At 37.1% G+C, this 26,313-nt stretch overlaps 2 protein-coding genes across 3 annotated transcripts; one reads left to right on the plus strand and one right to left on the minus strand.

Moving 5' to 3' along the window:
• Positions 1 to 1,842: 1,842 nt before the first annotated feature.
• Positions 1,843 to 9,657, plus strand: LOC133983615 (cytochrome b5). 2 transcript variants are annotated; one of them, XM_062422758.1, is made up of 5 exons: positions 1,843 to 2,304; positions 3,918 to 4,046; positions 6,999 to 7,025; positions 7,153 to 7,184; positions 8,076 to 9,657. In XM_062422758.1, exons 1-5 carry the CDS (start codon positions 2,104 to 2,106, stop codon positions 8,167 to 8,169), a joined length of 483 nt encoding a protein of 160 aa, XP_062278742.1. In that variant the 5' UTR covers positions 1,843 to 2,103; the 3' UTR covers positions 8,170 to 9,657. The 2 variants fall into 2 exon arrangements, with proteins under 2 accessions (XP_062278742.1, XP_062278750.1); XM_062422766.1 differs by having other exon boundaries at positions 8,079 to 9,657.
• Positions 9,658 to 16,291: 6,634 nt separating this feature from the next.
• Positions 16,292 to 18,755, minus strand: zgc:162592 (uncharacterized protein LOC561993 homolog). Its single transcript, XM_062417382.1, has 2 exons — positions 17,954 to 18,755; positions 16,292 to 16,587 (listed from the first exon to the last, which is right to left on the minus strand). Exons 1-2 carry the CDS (start codon positions 18,753 to 18,755, stop codon positions 16,292 to 16,294), a joined length of 1,098 nt encoding a protein of 365 aa, XP_062273366.1.
• Between the last annotated feature and the right edge of the window lie 7,558 nt (positions 18,756 to 26,313).

Raw genomic sequence — 26,313 nt, forward strand, 5'->3', positions numbered from 1 at the left:
TTACATTAAAGAAAGTGTAACTTGATCTCAGTTTTAGTGTTATATATCTAGGAACAGATTAAAATTTTCCCTGAGACATGATATGGAAAAGAGCAACAGATATTGGAAGAAATTGAGATGGTACTTGGATCTGAGATGACAGTATTACAATATGTTTGCTTCAATTGAATAATTTTATTTATTCATTTTCCATGCTGGGACTTTTAAAGTGGATTTTATGAATGTATGGGGGAACACTCCCTTTGATTGAGGGTATCCAGCATTTTACATTGTAGCAGATGACCCAGTCTTGTGTGTATTCTGTGTATGTATTTGTGTTTTTATAAAATGTATTGTGAAGAAATTTGTATTGATAGCTATGTAATTGCAATTCAGTAAAAGTATTACCATAATGCCCTCTGCAAAACATCTTGGTGAATAGAGTTAAAGTATCTAAATTACAAACACTGCTCAGTATGTCATTTGCAGCATTTAGAGATACCATTCATTTTTTCCAGTTAATCAGTTAATCCTCTTAAAATGTTTCTTTTTTTCCTTTGGTTTATAATGAATATGGCAAACAGTGATATTTAAATAAATGGTTTGTATGGATTTATCCATAAATGTTGCAATGAGTTGTCAGTTTCTCAGTGAAACAGTAGTTCAGATAAGAGGTTATATCAGGGCAAACTACATTCAGACTTTAGTATGTTGTACAAAGGTATTCAGGCACTTTGTTAAGACGAGGCAGGGTAAAGGGCACAGTTGGAAACTGATACAGCCAACAAATCAAGTCTCACAAAAGACCTTGCGAAATACATATTGGAATGTGTTTTAGACTGCAGAGCATTAAATCCAGACTTTACATGCTAACAGTGAACCATTTGCGTACTTATCTGCCACTGTCATGTTGTAGTTGCTACACTGACTTATCAGTAGCATCCATATGCTTCGAAAGGCCCCCTATCAGCACAGAAATGACATCAGCACCACTATATCCCTCAAGTTATTCCCATATGTAAAAGCATAAAATCACTTACAGTATTTATGTTCAATATACATTCATATTTGATGTTATAAAATAGTCTAATTTGATTTCCAAGAACTGAAAACGTGATCATGACTATAGATAACACTATAAGACCCACTGCTCCTGTTTACAGCTGACAGAAACAGTTTCACTTGTATATTCATTCCTTGTGTATATTTCTGAAGATTGTTGTATTGTTATAAGGTATAAGTACGCTTACAGCCATTATACAGTAGTCAAATTCCTCACCTAAACATCATTGGCCAAGAAAGGTAATTCTGATAACTTACACCCAAGGGTGCTAAGGGTCCAGGTATCATCAAATATGATCTTTGTTTTGTATTAGAGTTGTACTTTACAATAATATTTTGTTATTGTTGTTATTATATATATTGTAATTAATTGGTGTTTTTCTCACTTTTATGCGGTCATATTATTTTCTGTATTGTGAAATTTTAACTTCTTTTTTTTTAAGTAGAGGCTTTAAATTAGTCCATTTGGGTTTTCTGCCTCTTCCTGCACTGTGTATTATCTGACATTTTTGTGTAATTTTTAACTTGTGCAAAATAAAATAAACTCAACTAAACTACATGTTCACAAATTAATCTCAGCAATTTAATTTCAATGCTTTACAATAGTCTCATACATACAAAGCAAATGTGACGTAGGCTCACATAAGAGGTTATAAAAGAGAATATGCGCAATGACAGCGCACAGGTGAGACCTTGGCAATTTTCCGTCTCGTGATCATCAAGTGGTCGATTCTGATTGGTTGCCACCTGGAAAGTCTCGGTTTGATTGGTCAGATGTCATGTTTGCGTTGGACGGTAAAGTAACACGCATGTCATTGGTCTGTTTCTCACGTCTGCTGATGTGCCGGGTTGGGGTGTTATCTGGCAACCCGAAATTGTTTAGCATTTTGTGGTAATATTCGTGTTTATGTTATCTTCTTTCTACGAGCTCTACTAGTGTTGTTCAAGCAGGGTGCAAACTGATCTAGACGTAGCTAGCTAGCGCTATATTCGTATCTGGCTAACTGGAGCTAACGTTGGCTAGCTGGTCAATCGATATTTTTTATTCGCATTAGCGTTACAATGGGTGAAGAAATTAACGACAACCTCAAGAACACAGACAGTATACCCGCTAATAACACCAATGTTGAGGAAAACGGCGAGACAGTGGAGGGGAGTGTAAAATACTACACATTAGAAGAAATAAGAGTACATAATATGAACAGTGACTCATGGCTCATCATCCACGACAAAGTTTACGACATCACAGGTTTCCTTGAAGAGGTAAGAAACATTTTTGTCAGGTGATAGTGGCAACTTTTGCGTTAATATTGTCATATTTTTCAAGTTTTGCTTTAAATATCGTGTACCCCGTTTTGCCTAAGTCTACTTCCTGGAGTTACAAAAAGGTTGTTAACGTCATGTGTTGACGTGTAACGTGTACTGACTGGCCATTAACCAGCAGAGAGGCTCTCCGGTGGTTCGGATGAATCAGTGACTGCGTTAACTGGCAACTTAAAGACCAGTTTGTATTTGATTGCTCGTAGTGACGGCAACCGTTGAAACCACAAGGAGACACCTTAGGCGTTGAATTCTCTTAAATTGAATGCTCAACACAGTATATATTCGTCTCGTCCTTTTTTGCATGCAAGGTAAATGGTGTCGCCAACAAGAAGCATTCACAATTTTTATTTCACTGGAATTAATGCTTTTAAATGTTTAAACTTGATATATCGTTGATCACAAACTATATCGAGCCACAAACTATATGTGTGTATACAGTGTAAATCCCAAGATATGGCAGCTGTTATAGCTGCATTACCACCTTATACACTACATTGCATTATAAGAAATATTGCAAGAGGCGAATGCTTCTCGCTGAACACAATTTAACTTAAGGAAATGCTTAACGTAGATAATATCCACTGATGAATATTGACTGTAGTATTAACGAGGCTTTTAGGAAGACACCTAGGCTGCCGTCACTACGACAACCACTGACGCATTCGGCTGAAACTCGCCAGTTAACACGGTCTCTCGTTAAACCGGAACACCGGCATTTAAGTCTGCCGGTATTTCAAGTTCCCCACGGGCCCGACTGTAGACGGTATAGGTCAAACAAAAGGTTACGTCAAGCGACACTTAGCTAAGGTTTCTCAGGGCAGACTGCAGTAGCTTACATTGGAAAACTTATAGCAACTAATAGACAATTACAGCAGTTACCTAGTCAGCCGTCAGTTTGTTACAGGTTAGCAGAATTGATGCTCACCAGCATTATACATGCACCAATATATCAGTATAATATCAGCTTATGGTGTCTATATGAACACTGAACACTGCAATCTTTCTCCATCATTATTCATTGCCTATTAAAAGATCCCCCTCAAATGCACTTCAATTGTAGGTGAGGGGAGCCCAAAACCACACTGTCTCCACACAGTCATTTTATGCAAAAATGCTTTTAAAAGTTTATGTGAAGTTAATATGAGGCTTCAGCAGTCTGTGCTAGCCATATCAAGTGGATATCTGCTACATTTACAGTCTTTTTTAGTAAATTCTTTGTGTTTCATTAGTGTTCCCTGTTGAGCTACAGTGGAAGTAAGTTATAGTGACAAAAAGAGGGACTTTGGCACTAAAAATATTAATTAAAGATATTTGCTTAATTTATCTCATTTGAATGACCAAGGCTTTATATTAACTTCAGATAAACTTTTAAATACATTTTTGTACAGAAAGAGGCTTGTGGATTTCAGCCTCCATCACTTACATTGTAAGTTTATGAAATACATTATGAAATACTGACGGACTGTCAAGTACCTCAAAATTGTGCATTACTTGAGTAAATTTACTTCTTTGTGTCTTTTGTAACACTCTGTTAACCCATTCTACAATTTCAGCATCCAGGGGGTGAGGAGGTTTTACTGGAGCAAGGAGGTACAGACGCAACAGAGAGCTTTGAGGATGTGGGTCATTCCACAGATGCCAGAGAGATGCTCGAGCAGTACTACATTGGGGAGCTTCACATGGTAAGATTTCTTTTAGCTCTGAAAGGCCTGGTTTCCTGCCTGTTGCATATTGAGATAATGTGCATTTCCCTTTGTCAAATACATAAGTTTAATGTCTAACAAATCATTATCATTGCTGAAATACCACACCAAAAACTATAACTATAATAATAACGATGTGAGCATCCACAATTATGAATGAAAACATTTGTAAACAGTGGTGCCAAGCACATGCTGTGTGCTCCAGCTGTGTTGGCAGCTTAAGAAAATGGATATTGATGATTTGTTACTGCTGTACAGTGCACAGAAAATAAAATCAGAAGGATTTACGGGCAGGTGGTGATTCAGTGTGTTACTCAGAAGAATTTTGGGAAACTAGTGGCTGTAAAGTTGCAGTATTTACAGACCAAACTGCATCAACTGATGTTAGCAGACACTGAGGCATGATGCGTAAAAGTGAGCAAATTTTATTGTGCTGTGGGAGGGACACATGGTATGAGCATGAATCTGAAGCCTGAAAAGGTTGATAGCTTTAGTTTTTTACATTATAACGGAGAACAAAGTCTCAGCATCATTGTATTATAAAGAGAGACAAACCCATCTAAAGAAATCGCTTCTGAGTGTCATTCTGCTCCAATTTATAGTGTGTCAGTCCGTGGAGAGAGAGGAGCAATTTAAATAAATAAATAAATATAAATAAATGAAGTGAGTCATCCAGAATTAAGGTGATTTCGTTCAGATCAGGTTTTTGTTGTGCTGTATGGTTTAGGGGATATGTTTTGATTGGCAGTCCGTGTTTCTGTCGTTCATGAAATCACTCTGAAAGTGGTCCCAACTACATTGTTCACCACTGGCATTGTTGTTACAGTTGTGGTGTGGACCATCCTTTTGAGTTAGAGCAATTTAAAACAATGTATTAATTATTATCATTATAGTTATTGTTCTTGGTGTGGTCAGCCCCTAAATCTAACATAACCAAGTAGCATCATTTATTGGTGTCACCAGATTGCTTTGAGAATGAAGTAGCTATTTGGTGCACAAAACGGTGCCTTGAGTCACAAGATGGTGCAATGTCTAGTCACTAGCATGTCTAGTGAGAAAGCATCAAATTATGACATGTAATGTAGCCAAAGCATAAAACTATAAAGTTGTCTTTATATGTCTCCCATATTATTTTCAGCCTAGCTTAAACTTTTTATCATTTCTAGTTTTTCCTCCATGCATCATTGAGAAATAATTGGAAGTATCATCCATCTAAACTGGTCAAAAGACCAGAGCACTACAGATCTAGTCAGTATGGAAGAGTGACTTGAAAAGACCATGTCCCTAAGGGACAATTTAGCATGACTGTATGCCAGACGTCTCAAAACAGGCATGAGGCAATAAATAAATTCTGATGATCTTTGATCTTTTCCACCCAACATTATAATGTTATGGAAGCTGATGCTCAGCTGAGCTCATCAGCCTGTTAACAGAGCGCCCTTAGATTTATCATAGTAAAAAAATAAAGAAGGTTAAAGTATAGTTAGAATTTTTCACTGTCAGTGTAGCGCTAAGTGACAGTAAATACAGGGGCAACCCATCAACAGCACTCACAAAACAGTGACTGAAAATGAGACAACAGAGAAAGTTACACAAAAAAATCCAACTATATCTCAAGTGTTTTATAAAGGAAAAAAAAATGTAAAAGGGGTTTTTTGTGTCTCTAAAGTTTAATTTTGCTGTATCACTTGTCTTGCTGTTCTTTTTTCAAACACAAAGCATTGCATTAAATAGTATAGTAAGATGAATTAAAATATTAACTACAAAATAATTAATCAAAAACATTTTTTTCTAAAGAAATTTCTTACATTTTGATATCTGACAAATTGAAACATCCCACTTGACATGACAGTGATAGTATTGTGGCTATAAACAAGATTGCTGGCTTATTTGCAAGCTCCAGTTTCCTGTCACAGGTGGTCATGTGAGGTGATATTATCTCGATTAAGATGGTAATTAGGGGTGTGACGATACACTCAGCTCACGAGACGAGATATTGGGTTCACGAGATCGAGACAAGATTTTAACTATATTTTTATGAAAACTTCAATGAGGAAATACATGACTATTCTTTTATTTAAAATTCACAAAATGGAAATTGAATTGAAATGTTTGAACTAATCAGCTTGTAATGAATCACTTTAGTTCTACTTTCTAAATATATAATTATCATATGCAGTATGCAGCAATGTAAAAGGTTTTCACCATATAGATATTTTAATGATGGATAATTTTGGTATTTATGGAAATAACAACCATAAATACAAAAGTTAGATACAATCACAGATACTAAAAAGTAAATTGTAAAGAGTAGAAACAATTCTAATATATAAATATAAATTAAATAAAGAATCCAATTATCACAAATTATAACATATTGCTAATAAAAAAACACAAATAAAAGTAAATTGCACAAATCCTGTATCACATAAATACACAAGTAGAACAGCATATAAATTGTGTTATAATTTGGTAGTGTGACTCATTTTACTTTTTGCATCATAAGACTTTCATAGCTGCGCTAGATTCCCTGCTCCTCCTACCTCAGGCTTTCAGTGTAGAGACCTGAGGTTAACCTGCTCCTCTCCTCATCTCCTACTGCTGACTAAGATCTTCTCAGGTAGAAGGTAGAAGCTGCAACAAGGTTAATGATCCACACGTGACATTATAAAAAGAAGACATGACGTGCGAATGAGCGATAGAAAACCGATCGTCTTTTTTTTTTTTTTTTGGTGTGCCCCTTAATTATAGCTTCGCGAGACAAAATTCAAGTCGACGAGAAATATCGTTGCGTTTCGTCTCGCGAGATCTCGTCACACCCCTAATGGTAATTCATATCATTACATCTGGAGTTTTGAGTTTGTGTGTCAATATTAATTTGTCAACCATAACATCGAAGCAGTAATACTTATGTTTTTATTTTCTTTGTAGGATGACAGAAAAAAGGAACCAACAAAGGTAAGCTCCACTGTCTGTTCATCTAACCAAAACTGCAATAGAAAAGATGCTGAAGCAGAATTTGCAAAGTTTTGGGTTACTGTATTTCTTTTTAATATATGTTCTTTTCCTTCATTTTCTGCTACAGGATGTAATTGTCACAAATTCAGGAGAGTCCAGGTCAGTCATCATGATGTGCAGTACACCACATGTCATTCTCACAGTGATTTTTTTTGAAAATCAAACAGAACAGGTCATACATCAGTCTTCACCCATTTTTTTGCTAAGTGTCTTGCTGCAAGAGAAGACTTCTTGATTTATCACTGTAAATAAGGTACTCTTGCTGCATGGACAGCTCAGAAAATACTAACGGTAATAGAAAATGACTTGCTGTTTATGTGTTAGTCCCTTTAAGTAGAGCCCGACTGATATATAAGTTGATATTATTGACTGATATGATGATCACATATATTTCGGTATCAGCGAATATATTGTCCGATCTTAATAAAAATAATAATTTTGTTTTATAGATAATGGCAGCATTTTATGTATATTTGATTATTTTTCTTAATTCAGGTTTAACATATTTACACTTTTTTTCTGTGTTTTTTATTTATAGTTATAATTATGAAATTCCCAGTGAAGTTTAATGTTTTAGTGCACTGATGTCGTTTTATACAGTGAAGTTCATTGTTAAGCTGTAAAATATATATATATACCATTTCATATCTTTTTCATGTGTTTGATGACTACATTCAAGGGATCATTGCAAAAAATGTGCATTTATGTATATATTTTGTACATATACAACTATTGGCTTGTATATTGATATCAACATTTTTTTTAAAATCGTTAATATCTATATTGGCATCGGCTCCAAAAAAGTGTTTTTGCAACAAAAAGGTATTTTTACAGTATTTTACAGTTATATTTTTACAGATTTTGGCATTTTTTGGATTTTCACAAGCCACTACCTTACAGTATGTTGCTCATATAAATCATTATTGTTGTCTATCTTTAAAAAAAAGTTTTTCAGTTGCTCTTGCTCAAAAAGTTTTTTCTGTTTTCCAGCAGCTCCTGGACCACGTGGTTCATACCCGCTATTGCTGCAACTGTCGCTGGAATCGTGTATCGCTACTATACGTTTGAACACAAATCCTCTTGAGTGCTGTTTTCATGTTATTTTTTCATCTGGAGGCCTTGAAATGTTTGACCAAAACCTCCTTACACTGAACGCACACAATTACTGTGTTTGCATCCTTTGCAACAAGAAAAGGAGGGGAGCAGTTTGATAAAGTACTTTTGTCCTTTGTCCATCAATATGCATAGAGTGCACCAAATAGGCAGTTGGGTAGAGACTTTATTAAATTGTCTGCCTTCAGTTTCTTTGTACGTCATTGTCACTATGCCTGTTGTCATAATTGTAAAATGTTATCTTTAACTTTAATATTCATGCATTTGACTCAGTTTGGTCTTTGTATGTTAATTACCCATATGCCCATTCTAAAAAAAACATTTTTACACAGAAAATGGACTGTTGAAGTGGATGTTAGTATGATATGAGTTTTTTTGTTTTTTTGTTTGTTTTTTTCAAAACGCTGCAAGTGTTTTTCCCTACAATTTCTTAGTTTTAATTGTCTGTGAAATGTTACTGCCACGTAATATACAACTTATGAGTTTATTCAATTGACTCCCTCTACACAGTTCTGGGTAAAAGACTGCTTAATTGCATTTATCACTTGGTTTTAAACACATAATGTTTCTAATCATGTAAATGACTGTTCCTTTTGAAATTAGTGGTAAATTAGATTGTATCATTAATTAATTAAGGTATAGAATGTGTTATGATTTGTCCCTTTTTTCTACAGTTCTATTACCAGGAATTTCTGTAAATGTTAAAAATATCTGATCAATAGATGTGTATAAATTAATGTAGTATGTAATAAAACAATATTTTACTACCCAGATATGATGGCTGAAAAGAAACAACTAAAGTGAATACCCTTGACAGAAGAGAACTATTTGTTATTTGATTGTTTTTTTTTAAATTAATGATGTTTATTATTTAACTGATGCTTTTTCACAACTTTGTTTCATTGTAGTGCAGCTTAATTTTTTTGTTTTGGGTGATTGATACTGGCAGCTGTCAGTGGAGGACGTGAGTTGTTTAGAATGAAGTCAAGTGTGCGTTTCTTGATTGACTGCTGTTGGCAAACTGGTGGGCTTGGCTGTTGTCATTAGAGCCATAGATGGGAGTCTTTGAATCTACAAATTGTCATTGGGCATATTTAATGTAATGTGTTTCAGTTGTCTTTGATTTCTTAGGGTTGCTTTTCAGATCTTCGCACTGATAAATGTGTTTAGGTTTCAGTTCAGTTCAGGCTTTTCTGAACCAGACATTGCCATTATTTTATTTCATACTACTATTGGAAAAAGCATTTTCCAACTACAAAGTAACAATTTGAAATCCATTTACAGCCTGTTAATATACCAGAGTTCATAATTTAGGAACTTGCTGCTATTTTTACATATGATTATTACTTGCATATTTGCAGAAAACTTGCTAGGTCGACTTTAATTGCCATTTGTTTGCATTCAACTGCCATTTCATGTCATTAAAAGCCTCTTTGAATAAAATTAATCTTTAAAAGAAGTATCTAGTCCTGATGTGCTTTATAAATAACTTAAAACATTTATACAATATGGTATTTATAGTATGGGGTGAAGATTATCACTAGTTTTAGTCTGCTACCGTTTAGACAGAATACAAAAATAAAAACAGTCAAAAGAAAAGTGCTCTGTAAATGACCTGTAAGTGTGAAGAGTCACTGCTGAATAGGACTGTATGTTGGTAGGCTTTTATGTGTTTCATACGAGCCTGACGGAAGTGTTGCAGCTGTGAATTGACATACAGTTGAGCATATAGACAGCTCAGACAATTGCAATTAGTATAGTCAAGACCCCAAAACGTCCCTAACATGAGTGTATGAATGAAACCATTATTTTAAAAATGAATCAAAAGATGAATCCACTGACAAATATCTCCTCTAATGTTTGGTCAATGAAGACTGAGACATTAATTATCCTGAATGTTGTTTGTGTGTTATTGGTACATGGCTTTTGAAGTGGATGTAGTGAAAATGGGTGACCTCTTCAAGCTGTTGTCTCTTTCTAGGAGTGAGCACATGCTTGCTGATGCAGAGTTTAAAACTAGTTCATTTTCTGATTAGTAGACCTGTTAGATGTAGCAAAAGCTACGTGATCTCAAAGACAGGACATCAGTGTGTTGCCTAATGATGACAAACTCTGTCTCTGGAGCTAGAGACAAAAGAGACACTCTGAAAATCAGCTTCTGAACTGATCAGTAGGCTCTGTGAAGCCAAAATGATGAGCTTGATTGTTATTGAGGGACACCAATTGCTATGTATGAAATGACAGGGTGGCGCACAGGTGGTCGAGTGGTTAGAGCGCATGCCATGTACGCAGTGGACGCTGGTTCAAATCCCGGCCAGTGGAACTTTCTGCATGTCACACCCCCCTCTCTCTCCTGTAATTTCCTGTCTCTCTACATTCAAATAAAGGCATCTATGCCAGAAAAAAAATCTTAAAAAAGAAATGACAGGGCAATGCTGGGAACAGAGAATAATATCAAACAGAAGTACAGAGTAGTGTGGGACACAAATGCAGGTTGAGCAGGCTGTGTCTCAGATTCATATATCAGCTGTGATGGAAGCAGATCCACTCACACACTCATCACTTTGTTATCAGTTGAGGTGGCACTAGTGAATTAATCTGCCTCTATAGATGTCAGGCTTGCGTCCTTTTTGGTCACTATTTTTAGTTTAGCACATCATTCTTTTAACATGTGCCTCGAGCTGCTGTATAAATACTTACTCAGATGGTTACAACCAGAAGGGCAAATTCTTTCTTTCTCCTTTTCCTTTAAATATTTATGAACTCAATAATTGACAGTATGTTGTGACACTACTGTGCTAATTTGAAGAGAATACATGAAAAATTGAACAGCTGGGTTCAGTTTCACCCTGTGGTCCTCTTGGTTACAGTAGCTTAGATGGGTGCTCATTCATACTTTCTTGACTGGAGGACATGAGCTCCTTTTAGAAAAGATGGCTTTAAAATTCTGACACATTATATCATTAATGCAATGACTGGCAACAAATGAATAGTGAGAGTCCTCTTGATGCTTTACAGGTGAGTGGCATCCTTTAAGACTGGGTTCCTTTTGTTAAAAATATAGTTAATCATTTTCCCACTTTAAATGATATAGCATAATATAGCTGATGATATGGTTTTGCACTCATACGCTGATTTGTTTTTCTTAGATAACTATTCCATAGTGCAATACCAGCATAAAGTGAAAAGTACTTGAGTCCTGAATATTCTTGCTTCCCCCAAGCTACTTTCCTGTGGAGAGAAGCAGGAACCAGTGATTGAAATTAAAGCGTTTTCCATCTACAGCATCCACAAGAGTCCTCACAGCGCAGAGTGCCCATGACCTGCAAACCACAAAAAGCAATTCATCCTTTTTAATCAGATGAGGCATATCAAGAACTGGATGGCCCTTCAATGGTCCTGTGGTTAGATAATTGATGGTAACTGGTAAAAAAAAAAAAAGAACAAAGCAAATGCTGCTGCACAATACACCGCATATTTTGGTTTTTTGGTTTCATAAATGCTCATTAAGACCAACCAACAAATGATATGAGGACACTCTGAATGATGAAAAATATATGCTAAGTGCAAAATATCAGTCTCAATCATTTGATTAATACACCAAAAAATGTTTAAACCACCTTGTTCTACTTTGCAGCACATCAACCAAACACAAAGTATTTTAAAGGTGTTTCAAAGCTTGGTTATGCTCAGTATAAACACAAGGTGGCATTACTGCCTCAAGATGCTAATATGTCAATTGTTTCATTTAGACCTCTACCACAAACAGTGAAAAAAAATATATGAAAATGGCTAATCTGACTTGTGCACCCACACTAATACATTCATCACAGAGTTTAGCAGTGGTTATCTCCAGGTTCCCATGTGCATGGAACAGCAGTGAACACGATAAAAACAATGCAGTCACACATGGTGGGAGAGACATTATGCAATGATGGGAAAAAACAACCTGCAACACTGTTTCTGCAATAGTGTGATACTGATAAAGATTGTGTGCAATAATATGGTTTGCTGTAATATCCAGAGACAATATACAGACTAAACTGATATGGGGCTTCTGTTTTCCCATTCTCTGAAATTAGTTGAGAAGTATTTACATTTGGAGCATTTTAACTGTGGTGTTTCCTAGTTTCTGTACAGTAAGCCAAAGACAGAATTATTTTAGAAATGTGTTAGATCTCATCTGTAGATATTTTCTCAGCTTTTGGTCCAAGTGGTATTTAAAAACACTGACCATTTTAGATCCATCTCAGCAACTATGACCTGAGTAGACGGTATGACCAGTGCATATGAGACAGCATATTGTATTTGCGGTTGTATAGGAACATCACTTTCCGTGATTGAATGGCCATCAGCAGTCATCCTCAAGGAGAGCTGAGGCTGCTAATGCACAACACTCTAGTGTCCTGAGAGACTGGCTTTGCAAAATTCTCAAACGGCTGGAAGAACACTCATGGATGCTGCAGGAATAAGCACGATCTCTGAAAGTAGTTTGAGTTAGTTGAAAAGGTCAAATATTCATAGGATACTACATATTATGATATGTTTTATATGGGACAATAGTTCATCAAATTCCACATTTGTGCTCATGTGCACAGGAACACTTTGGTAGAAGAGATGCATCTACAGACAGAGAAGCAGTGTCAAATGTGTCTGCAGAGGAAATCCCAAGAGGATTTCACGGCTTTGACAACTTCCTAAAAGGTTCAATAAAACACTCAACGCTCACAATACGAACATTCCCAACTTCCCTCCTCCTCTGAAGGACTTAGACATTAAAGGATTAAAATTCAGCTGTTTTCATTCAACAAGTATTTTTTTTCTCTCCCTGCTGAGTCAGTTTTTGAGTCACTTAACCTGGTTCCTTGCATCACACAACATCAAAGAGTTGAGAAAATAGAAATATATTATCATAAATCGTAAGTGCCACATCGAAACAGCTGTCGAAGTGTAGCTGTCAAATCAAGTTCTACCTGAGCAAATTAACATTGCTGAATACATAATAGCCGCCCCATACAGTATCAACATTTCATAACTAATTTGCAAACAATTTGATACTTTTTACATGGACTAACAAATGTGTTATATTTGCTTTCGTTCTAACCTCATTCTTTGAGAAGTAGTTTTGTAAAACTACTTGCAGTTCTTTCATAACCAAATTGCTGGTCTAATTTTACTTATATATATAAATATATATATATATATATATATATAAATATAAACCTGTTGTTGTGTTGCTGTTCTCTCGTCAGGAACAACACCAGGCACACAATCAATCAAATCTTTCCCTGTTGAGTATGCAGAAGCCAGAGCATTGTGTTCTCTTCTGATTGTATTCAGTAATATTTTAAACCCCATGCCCCTGGCTCAACCTGTTATGCAACATGGCACTGGTAGGTAGTAATTAGCATAATCCAGTTCTAATGATTATTCATCAGGCATTTTATTAGATGTAAAATTGAAGAAAGTGTCAGTGAAATCCAAAGAAATGTCAAATATTTGTGTATAGACTGTAATTACACTTGCAGCAGTCTATTATTTAAGTACATGTTATTGCTGATATGTAACTGCTAAACTTTTATATTTAATAATCACACTCCATATTATACACAGCTAATTGTTGACAATGATCCTTAAGTTCCTGGAATACTCATTAACAAGTTAAACATAACATAGCATTTGAGACTTTAATTACATGCAGACGGTTGACAAATTAAAAGAAAAGCCAACATTAAGTCTTGGTCAGGTGTTGGGTCACCACATGTCCCTGAACTTTACTGGAGGGATGAACACCATTCTTCCAAAAGACATTCCCTGTTTTGATGATGGTGGTGGAGAACGCCATCTATCATGTTGGTCCAAAATCTACCATAGCTGTTCAATTGGGTTGAGATCTGGTGACTGTGGAGGCCATAGCATATGATTCACATCATTTTCATCCTCATCAAACCATTCAGTGACCCCTCATGCCCTATGGATGAAGACATTGTCATCCTGGAAGAGACCACTCCCATCAGGACAGACATGTTTCATCATAGGATAAAGGTGAACAACTTTGTATTGATTTGCAGTGACTCTTCCCTCCGAGGGGACAAGTGGACCCAAACCATGCCAGCAAAATGCTCCCCACAGCATAACAGAGCCCCCAGATCCCCCTCACCTGTTTTTTCTTTAATATGTCTCTATATCAAAATAGTCCTTTGGAACTGACAGTGCCAACAGAGCAACCCTAAACAGACAACAAACTTCTAATTTAGTTTCATGGTCATCTAATATTAAAGATGTATACTGTTTTAATGATGTATGCTGTTCTACGACAGTAGTAATTACAAACCCTTTTTAAAAATTTGTATACACTGGGTATGAAGCACCACAAACATGAAATGCTCAGAATTTTGATTTCCAACTCCATTTCCTGCAATAGAAATGAAATAATTCATAAATAGGGAAAAGAAAAAATTAACAATATTATCTATTATTATAGCAGGTGTTTTTGCTGCTCTACCAGACACCTAGCTTCAGGTTTGGGAGATGTTTTCACAGCATACTAAAGCTCTTTCCAATTCCTGGTCTGTTTTGTGCTTGAGTAATGTGGTGTGTAGTGCACAAAGAGCAAAAAATTTGAATACAGGTTGAGTAATTCACGCTTTTCATTTTCAATTTCAGATTTGTTCCCTTTTTACTTGAAGTAATTAAAAAAAAAATCTAACTCAGACTAAAGGAGGACACAATCTAAAGGCATAACACTTTATTTAATGGATCATTCATAAACCAACACATTATCAAGTTATTTCTTCATTATTTATAATATTAAGATTTTAGAAACATAGCAAAATTAATTTATACAAAGGGTCATGTTGAAGACAGTCATTTCCCTCACATGATATAGTGAAAGACATTTTCTGATGGCTACAACTTTGTGGAGAGGGTCACCGTTTGCTAATGCCCAAAATCAGTCTTGGTGACACTATGCAGCACTCTGAAAACTAAAATAAGTTGCATAAAATGATTCTAAATTTCAGTTTTTGGTTGAATGTTTTGGAGGATTACACTCTTGATTACCAACAAAAAATTTAAATCAACCTTCACGACAGTTAACTCTATTCAGACAAGATGACATAGGCATTGCCAAGTTGAAGCCCTGCTGTAGTAAAATATACTGGGGGGTGGGGGTAGATCATAGGATTAATAGCTCAAAATAAACAACCCGACCTCAGAAGTTACCCAAGTTATCTCTTGCCAGCACAAATGTGGTGACCTTTCTACAGTGTAGCTGCTTAATTACTTTTCTCCTTGCATACACTGAAATGCTGTGACTTAAAGGTTAACTTCTCCCAGCTGTTATATGCCAAGGTCTTTGATTCACTGTTTAAACTGAAGAAGAGGTAGATGTCCTCAATCCCTCAGAGTAATCGGATAGTGATGTTGCTTCATGAAATGTCTCATCTGAATAGAAGCCTAAATATCAGTTTCTTGTGATGAACTAATTGACTAGTATTGGATGTTTGAAGCGAAATGTGCTGACTTGAGCAACAAATGTATCAACACATGCAGCATCTGACACCATTAAAATACTGATTTTTTTAGCTCTACATATAGTGATGGTGGACATTTCTGGGGCCCAAGCTAAGCTGAAAGCTAACTATAAAACAACTTAAAAGTAGTTTAAGAGGTGTTGTCTGACAGTGCATTACATCTTGTCAACACTGGGTGTGTGGGTAAAACAAAACAAAAAATCAAAGTTATAAACTGAGCTTGTGTTCCAGTCAACAGAACACAATTTTTAGATTGAAAATGGATAAAAAAAAAGGAAACATATACAACAATCAAAATAACTCAAATAATAATGAAGTAGACTGTACAGTAGATTTGCAGTTTTTCATACACTTGCTGTCATGTCCTGTCTTAGTATCAAACCATTTGCATTGCAACTCAGTGACCCCCCTACTCTAGTTCTTACACTTAATGTCTTTCTATGGATATGCCAATGACATGGCTTCAGTTGACCAGCCAAGTCACACAAAGCAAGAGAATACAGAGTTTCATGAGCATGTCCTCTAACATGCCAATGGTGCACCTCAGCTGAAGAGGTCCTAAGTCAAACTCAACAGGGTACAGGTAGAGGACACACTGGAGGACCGCTCATGGACACTGTTGTTATTATGCAGAATTCCTGACACAATCTGTGTCCTTGAAGTAGTGCAGAGCCCCAGGGTTTTTGCCAGTTTGGGGCAGAGGGCCAGAGCCAGCCTCTGCAGGATGAGGTGGAATTTCCTGCGGAAGCTTCTGTTGATCCAGAAGTAGAAGATGCAGTTGAGGAAACCATTTGAGGTTGGCAGCCATACCACCACAAATTCAATCCACTCTGGTACACTGCTACCTGAGAGTGCTGTGGGTCAGAAGACACGTAGATGAGCATGTAATGTTTCAGTATTTCATTGTGAGTCATTCCCTTGACAGCATTGATATGAGGCCATCACTTAACATGTAGATATAAAGTACAAATTAAGAGACAGATTTGGTTGGAGTGGAAGTGGCTACTTTGCAGTGATGCTCACTATCACTGGGACGGCAGCACACTTTGAAGTTTAAATTAATACTTTCAGCTTCATTTTGCAGAGATTTTCATCCATATCAGATGAATTACAGCCCTTTTTGAAAAAAGGTCTCCAATCCTAAAAATATTCAGCTGAGACTCCACTTTCAGTCTTGATTACTATAGGACAGCACATGGTTGGGGTAAATGAGAAAAAGTCAAAAAAGGTCTGACTCATAAAACTGGCCATTAATCAGTACATTCCTGCCCAGAATTACATAAATATTTTTGACAGCCATTTCCTTCAGTCCAATCCTTGTTGAAATGGAAGGAGTTTGTAGACAGGCAATAGCTATTAAACTTATATTCTTTAATGTGTCCCAAAAATATTATATAACCTACTTGTATGTTTCATTGTTACCCATGGACGCATAAATTCCAGTCAAGCATACAAAATGTAATATCAACAAGGCACTATCTGAATTTTTACCTTAAGATTTTTTAAAAATCGCATGACCCGAGACAATTTAAAGCTATACAATAATACAACACTTCCTATATGTGGTCCTCATCTAAAAACCCTACTACACTATACTAACTCATACTACACAAGAACCTAGCCACACAAAAATGTCCGGTTTCATATATTTCACAACAGTGAACAGTTATGGCAGATCTCAGGAGGACTAGACACCACATAGTGGAAGCTGGTGGGGATCCAAATGAATAAATAAATAAATCTATATTGTGATCAATGCAGTCTGCTCAATCAGCAGGATGCTCGGCTTCCCCATTCACTGGTATTGTTCATCCATAATACAATCCATACAATCCATGATACAATGCAATAAGTGCAATGTCAAGAGTGTTTTTTCTTTTGAAGGAATAATGTTGCATCTGTAGGTATTTTCCACTTGTTGAAAGTTTAACGTTTTGATTTTATTAGAGGCCAAGTTCAAATATTTGTTTAAATGTGAATAGACTAGCCACAATATGGTAAATGTGCAGACTGGAGCAAAACTATATGTTCAAACGAATTTGAACTTTTACCAAGGCTATATGTTAAGGAGTTGTAAGACAGCTTTAGACATGCATCCATCTTCTACATTATTCTAAGAAGTTCCTCAAAAGAGGATTCATCAACTATATCATGATGGAAAATGCTTTCATTCAATGCACACCCTTTAAAGTTCATTCCCACTGCCTCATTAATGCTTACCATTGTAGATAAGAGCTGCCATACAGGGTGTCCAACAGGTGTAGTAGGCTGCCATCACAGGTACGAGCACTCTAGATGCAACGTCGTGTCTGCGGCGACGCGCGCCGCAGTATTTGCGCAGTTTCAGTCTCTGTCTCTTGGCAGCACGCCACACTCTGAGGTTTGCATATGTCATGATGATGGAGCAAGGAAAGAATATAAGACATGTCATGCTTAGGGAGTATCCGACATTTGTAGAGTAGGATAGATTGCAGACCAGTGATGCTGTGGAAAAATGAACCTCGATAATGGCACCTGGAAATGGTATTGGCGACAATAAACACGGAGGGACGCACCAGGCAAGGGCGATCAGGAGCAGTGTGTTTCTTCTTGTCAACAGAGATGAGTATTGCAGCGGGTAAAACACTGCTATGTACCTCTCCAGGCTTATGGAGGCTAGTGTATACATGCAGGTGGAGTACACGGTGGCATTGCAAAAGGCCACGACATGACAAAGCGCATCTGGCCCCTCACTGTAGTCCTTTAGCAGACTCACCCACAGATTCAAGGGCATGACCAACAGTCCAAACGCTGAGTCTGCAGCAGTGAGAGAGAGGAGAAAGTACCGAGAGCTTCTTGACCAACCAGCCACGGACGAAGTAATAACCAGGAGAACTGCAATATTTCCCAAAGTGATCATCACGCCCAAAACGATTATTATGCTTACTTTGACGGACCGATGAGTCAGCTCGAACAGTCTCTGAGAGTCAGCAATTGACAGGTTGTAGTCGTCAGACTTTGAGATGTTGAGTGTTGTAAACATTTTTCCTCATAGTGGCATGACTGCGACCAAATTATCAAGCACCAAAATGTAGGTGAAAGTCCATTGTAGAAGGCAAAAGTATTTCAAAGATGTGGAGTTACACTAGAAAGCAGCCCTGCAGCTGCTTGTAGCCTTTTGCTACAACCTGAACAATTAGCAGCACACCTGGGTCAATTAGGGTTGGGTGGAAACAGCTACCTCTCCAAAATCCATTGCAGCCGCATCATCAGTTGTTATTTACTGATACCACAATGATTAATGTATAACTTGAGCTAATTTCTAATAATAAATTCAGAAATTGTTTAATTTATTAAAAAAATATAGGTGTTTCAGGTTTTTTTTTAGAACTTTACACAACTTCTCCTCACCTACAAAGCCCTTAATGGTTGGGAACTATCATATCCTAAAGAGCTCATAGTACCCTGTTACCCCACTAGAGTACAGTGCTCCCAAAATGCTTACTTGTGGTTCCTATAGTCTCCAAAAGTAGAATAGAGAGCAGAGCAGAGTCTCAGTTATCAGGCTCCATCATTCAATTTGGGTACAGAAGGCAAACATCCCCTCTACATTTAAAAGTAGTCTTAAAACTTTCCTTTTTGATAAAGTTTATAGTTAAGGCTGGCTCAAGCTTGCCTTGCTGCTGTAGGCCTAGACTGCTGGAGGACTTTCCATGATGCACTGACCTCCTATCTCCTCCTCCACCTCTTCATTTCTACACATTCATGCCTCATTACTATGGCATGCATGTTACTAACTTGGCTTCCTTTTTGTTTTTGTGCTTTATCATCTTACATGTTCAAGTGGATCATGGTTGTGGACTGACCTGGGGGGTATTCCAGAAAGCGGGTTATGTGAAAACTCAGAGTAAGTTCACCCTGAGATGAGGGAAACTCCGTGTTATCCGTTCCAGAAAGAGAGGTAACTGAAACTCTGAGTCAGTCACCATGGTAACTGACTCTGTGAACATAACCTGCTCGCTGGCAGGTTTTCTGTAAGAAACCCTGAGTTTCTACCTGTCTCCTCCCACCTGCCAGACAGCAAGCTGCCAGACATGGGTTGTCCGTTTCTTCGCAATCCGATAGATATCGAGGCAGAATTAATTCGCAATGCCTTATGTCGGGAGATGTACTCAGGGCTCAATTGGATGTGCTTTCATTCCGAGATGAATATCTGTTAGAACAGTATCACTGTTCATTACACTCAATCATTTCTTAACATTCTCCGTCCATATCTGCCTTCTTGTTAATCTAATTTTTAGGAAGTATTTTATTTAATATTCATGTACACATCGTCACATGTTAGTCTTATAATCAATGACTCCAATATGTATTATATGTAAAATTGTGTTAAATAAAAGTGTTAAAATAGTGTAAAATGTTAATCTACTAAACAGGATATTAGATGAGAGGACATATGTGTTAAGCAGCTTTCTGTTTGGGGTTTAAATTACTACATGTTGAAGTAGCCACTGAATTAATATTTACTTTGTTTAATAGCCTACGTCAAATATGAATGAAATCAAAGCGAGGTACAGTCATAGCCCAGCAAAATGTGCCTTACTTTTCTGAATTATGTTTTTTTATTTCATTTTTAGCTGCTTCCAAATACGTTACACCAGTTTTTCACCTGTATGCTACAATTTTAAGTGAGGTAAGTTAAGTCAGTGGAGTAGTGCATTACAACTTAAGAATTGACTCTCTCTACTTAGCGTCTGCAGCGGTGTTACTTTTTGTGAAATATATGATCATATTCGCCACAGGCCTGCAGGGGGAGCTCCAGTTACAGTGAGGTGACGTAACTCAAGCTTTTTTTCTCAGTAGTTGCCATGGTGAATCAAGGTATCGGGGCTCCATTGATGATGGCTTTGTATAGTGGTCGCGCACGCGCTAAACTCAAGGTTAACATACTCAGAGTTGATTTACCTAATTCAGATCAGCTGTTCTGGAACCGGATACTCAGAGTTTCCCATCTCAGAGTAAGTCAACTCAGAGTTCTGGGTTAGACTCAGAGTTTGTTGAACCTCCTACCTGGAATACCCCCCAGTTATGAATAGAGAGCTTCCATAGGTTGTGGTTGTGGTCCCCATCCTGCTGTGATCCTGCTTGACGTCCGCACCTGCTATAATTGTTATTAGTCACATTTCTATTATTATTACTGTTGTTATTGTTGTTTTTTTATTGTTATTATTGTTATTGTTGTTTCTCTGTGTCTCTCTCTCCTCTCTCCCTCCTTCTTTCTCTCTCAACCCAACCGGTCAAGGCAGACAGTGGCCTACAGTATATACCTTAGCACACTATATACATAATTGCTGGGCTAAACTACTATACAGTATTTGGAAACTGACCTGTGTGTTCTCACTATAGCTTTAATAAATACAATTAGTAAGACAACGTTTTAGCCATGCAGGGCTTTCATCAGTTTCAGCAGCCTGTCTCACTAACCAGAAATAATGAAGATGCCATGCGAGAGAGAAGTGTGGCTTCTACATATTATTAAGGACTAAAATGTGTCAAATATCTATCATGAATAATTCATATGATAGAAACATTGTAATACAGCTCCTGTATACCATTAACGTTACTATTTTTAAATTATTGACTGCATTCACAACCACCCAGTCAATAAGTTTGCAGTGCAGCCTACCAGGACAGGTTTCATCACCAACAATAACAAACAATTCATCACCACCAAAAATGATCCCACAGCAGATGTACACTTCGTCACAGCCTCCGAATGACATCTCACAACAGATCACGGTCCATTTTCCACGATCGCACACCATCAGTGTCAGTCTCCCCTCTACCTCCTATTCCAGTGAGAAGCTTAAGTGTTTCGTCTGCACTGCTGAGTGGTAGCTGCCAACTGCCCTCCTTCAAAAAAACTGTATGGCTCAAGGGCAAAGAAAAGGGCAGGGAAGATTGTTGCTAACCTTTCACACTCAAGTAACCATTTGTTTCAGAGGTATTCTTCTGTGCGACAGTCAGTCCATTAAACAGCATATACAGACTTTTCCTGAGCACATAACCTACTTCCCTGTATTCCCAGGGACAATATCGCCTATGATTTACTATATCTCTACCAGACAATCATACTGTCTTACTTGTCTTAGTGTGTAATGACTTATATGGTGGTGGTGGTGGTGGTGGTGGTGGTGGGGGGGGGGAGAGACATTTAGATCAATGAAAATGAAATGAAAATATATTTATAATGTAGAATTCAGGTGATAAAATAACAATTCAAAATCACCTTTCCAAACAGAGTCCTTGTGACTTCAAAGTCATCAATCTTCTATCTCGCCTAAGAATCCACTGCTAATATTAATGTTTTAACAGTAGTGTAGCATCTGCTACAGTGTGCCATGGGAGGACCTTTTCCTATAAAAGGGATGCAGCACATACGGGATGGACTGTAAATATACATCTATGTACAGCCCTAAAATACACAGTTTTTCTGTTCTGCTGACATGCACAGGATCCCCCAGAGGAGAACTGACAGCTATCTGAGTTTGATATATGTGTTTCTTACTGTCCTAACGAGCAGATTTCTCTTGGTGATGTCTAACAAAAGGCTTGGAGGAGGGGATGGTCTCAGGCTCTTGGGTAAATATTACCAAGACCACAAAAACTGGGGATGGGTAAATTTAAACAGTGACTTAATGCAAGGGGGAAGTGCACTCTGAGCCATTTTCTTCGCCTCTCACTTCATTCATAAATCCAGCTGCTTTTTAGAGTATTTTCTGGCTAAAATCCTGGGGTGTTTTCATATGACAGAGAGGGAGGGTTTTTATGTGTTTCTATGTTGGGTCTACATGTGTGGGTGTGCACACACACAAGTAGTACTTGCCCAAAGGTGCATGTGTAAAAGCAGTTGATCCCATGCGAACATGAGTGAGATAGGGAGAGGATGGATTTGAACATGCTTGCAATTGAATATCCTGTGAGTGGGCGGACTCCTCCATTGGCCACCTACTGCACAGCACTTCCTGATGTGGAGGAAGGTGGCCATTGATTTGATCGGTCTGTGTATGTGTGCTTGTGTGTGTGCAAGTGTTTGCGTGGGCAACACTATCTAATTCTACCACAGAGGGTTGATGTATGATGTTTAGGAGAGATAGCATAGCAGGGAGGCGTGATGGGCAATTGTGTGAAAACTTGATGTCTGTCCTGACAGTTTGTCTAACTGATAACAGCTCTGCCAGCACAGACAAAACCAACCTGGCAGGTTGGACGTTATTAAAGTGGTGTCTAAGATATATCCTCTTTGTGCCTACACTCTGATGTGTTTCCCCCGTGGAATCAAATAAACAACACCATCCCATACTGTGTGAAGATACGTGCAGAAACTGAATGGAGAAGATACTATATATGTAAGCATGCACTGCATATCAAAGACCGATGAAATGTAGATTAGTCATATTCAGATTTGACTGAGCAATTTCATACAAACAAGTCCTCACATTCTTGCACTAGAAAATTGAATCCAACAAAATGTTTAATGTTTTTGCTGAAAATGTGGAAAACATGTACGAGGTTCCCTTTGTGCTTCATTGCCACTGAGCAAATTTATACCATAGGTGAGACAGACTGTGAGAGTTTATTGATCACAGTTCAGTTAATTAAAACAAGCTTATCTCAAGGCTTTGCAGGGAAATGTGCTGTATTTCTAACCACTGTGTGTGGACAGAAAGATAGCAATCTGATCAACATTCCTAAAAAAAATCCTGGGTAATTTAAGCAGCCCATATTGACCCTGTTACACAATGTTTGTATGTCATAGTGCCTCTGCTTCTCTCCATTGTGCAAAGATACTCACCGAATCAAGATGCATAAGAGCTATTCAACTCTCATTTAAAAATGCCTGGAAATTGAATATCACTGGAGATCATATTACATTTAAGGTTTTGAGAAAATCACCATTGAATCAAACCAATACACTTCTCTGTGGTTGATCTTATGCTTCTCATTCTCACATATCTCCTTGAAAAAAGGGTTGATGGTAGAGTTAAACTAAATGATTGAAAGAGTGAATAGAAGTGTGTGAACGTGAGTCTGTCTGTTGGAGATCTGTAAGCTCCCTATCATACAATTGAGTGAATAGAAAACTGTGGCATTCATGCTCTGTCTGAATGGTATTGTGGTTTAATTCTTAAATGTTTATACACTGCAACATTTTAAGAAGTTTAACTACCAGAAAAACTGCATTCATTGATTTGACCTCAATTTTTTTTGTCAGTGGTTGCAACTCACGTCACACAGTTCTTTGGTAGCCTTGATGGTCCGCAGCATAGCAGCTTTATTTTGGAGCCAGTCGCTCCCCAATGACCTTAAGCTGAATGCAATCTTTCATGTCCACATTTCAAGGTATTTCAAATTTAAAGCTATACAGCAAATTTCATTGACAATGCATCTTACAAAAACCTTTGGTCAAATTATATAGCATAGTGTTAGGTAAAAGAAACAATACACAACATGTGGTCTAAACACCGCTATGTGGACAGATTGATTTAATCATATCAAAACCAATTAGCAATGAAAATCCACACCAAATTTTAATCTATTATTTTTTATTAGGGAACAAAATCTTATCATTTTGAAATATATTAAAAATATATTTCAAATAGTAGTACTGTGACTGTCCAACAAATCACCTTGTGCAGTTACTTTCCACTATCTAGTAGTCTGCATCCAAAAGTAAATAGTTTCTGAGAAATATTTTAACTACTGTCTTTTAAAGTCTATAAAGATTATATATTGTACAAGTAATTACCTGATTTTTGGAGATTTTGTTTTTGTAGCCTCTGGACTGTTAGATTTTTTCAGCTTTGTCAAAATGTTTTGTGATCATTGCTGAACAATGCTATTAACATTTAGAAGTAAGAACAATGAGGAGAGAGCGGTGGTATAGATCAGTAAAGAATATATACAACATGTTTTTAGTCTGAAGTATTTGTGAGATCTGCTGATGCACAGCGTTGTTTAGTCACATAAATGAGAACATTTGTACGTTTGACCCCCAGATGCGCATAATTTGATATGACTGTACTCTCTGTTCTAGCAAAGGTTATACTGGTGTTTCACTGCTCTACAGTCTAATAGTGTACCATCTCTACTTGAAAACCCTGACCCTGCCTGGTCCTCTACACCCCAGAGCAAAGAGTGATACAAATTACGGTTGTGTAACTGCAAAAATAAGGCCATGTGTGTGAATTATAGTGATAACTAAAAAATAAGGTCTAGAAAAGTGCTTGGAGAGAGTAATGCTAAATCTTGTTGCACAATTCATCCTTGACAATCTCAAGCTCAACAAAAGGATGTCAATACATATAATATTTACATGCCTTTCTTGTCTTTCCACCAGTATGTAATGAGATGTTTAGATATTGTGCTCTATAAAACATACCTTATCTTTTTGTAAATATGGACAGATAGATTTTATTCGTAAGCCTGAATAATTGAAAACACGCTTAATCATAAATGGTCTTGTTGAAAATATTAATGAGAAACTAGAAGACATTTTTCCTTTTTCAGCTTGTCTAGTTTCCAATATTCCTTACACTAGACACTCCACAGACGACTGTGTTACGTCAGGGTTTGGCTGAGAGGTCAGACAGATCAGAGGAGAGGAAAATATTGTTAACAGCACTACTCTATCAATAATAGGTAAGGCATTTATAATAATAAAGTAAATAATGAAACAGATGTGGCCGGCAGCTTAACCCACAAATCATGACAAAACTGACTACCTTTATTCAAAGTCTCCTTTTTGATTCCTCTCTGCACAGCTCATGACTTTCTCACTTTCTCTTTCATCAGTTATTCTGTTCCTGATGATTGTGCAAAGCAATGTGATTGGATGACGTCATCCATGTGTGCGTCAAGCCTTTGATGCTGAGTAACAGGCAGTGAATGAAAATGAGCCACTGAGTGAAAACTGTGACTAAAATTCTGCCTGTTACAGTTATGCCAATACTTGTCTCCTCTGCTGTATTTATCTCAGGAAATTGAGGGTTTATTGGCAGCTTAATATTATGCCCTTCAACAACCTAAACAACAATATCAGAAATTTCACAGACACCACAGAGACATAACCAATTTATTACAATTACTGTGGATTCAGCATATCATTTTAATGTTGTTACGCCTTCCTAACCTTTTGAAAAGTAAAACACTCAAGCATTTACATGAGCAGTCATGTTTATCTGTATACCCTAACATCCCTTTAAAAGGTCTTAATGGGCTTCACAACTTCACAACATAAATAATTCCCCATTTCAGTCAAGTTCTCTAAAATGACAGGGGAAAAACTAAACTAAAAACGGAACAGCAGCAAAATTTGGTTGAAGAAAGTAAAACACATATCTTTGGATAGCAGAGTGTGCAATAAACAACTGTTGGAGGGGGAAAATAATTGCAAACAAGACTAAGAGTCTACAACCATGCTGATGGCTCTGTGAAGCAGCACTTTTACACAGCTGTGCTTTGATCATGAACCTAAGTATTGGACAAGTTCAAATTGTGACCTGATGATGGCTTTAGATGAAAGGTCAGGGGATCACCAA

The sequence above is a fragment of the Scomber scombrus genome, chromosome 1, assembly GCF_963691925.1.
Source record: "Scomber scombrus chromosome 1, fScoSco1.1, whole genome shotgun sequence".
Lineage (NCBI taxonomy): Eukaryota > Metazoa > Chordata > Actinopteri > Scombriformes > Scombridae > Scomber > Scomber scombrus.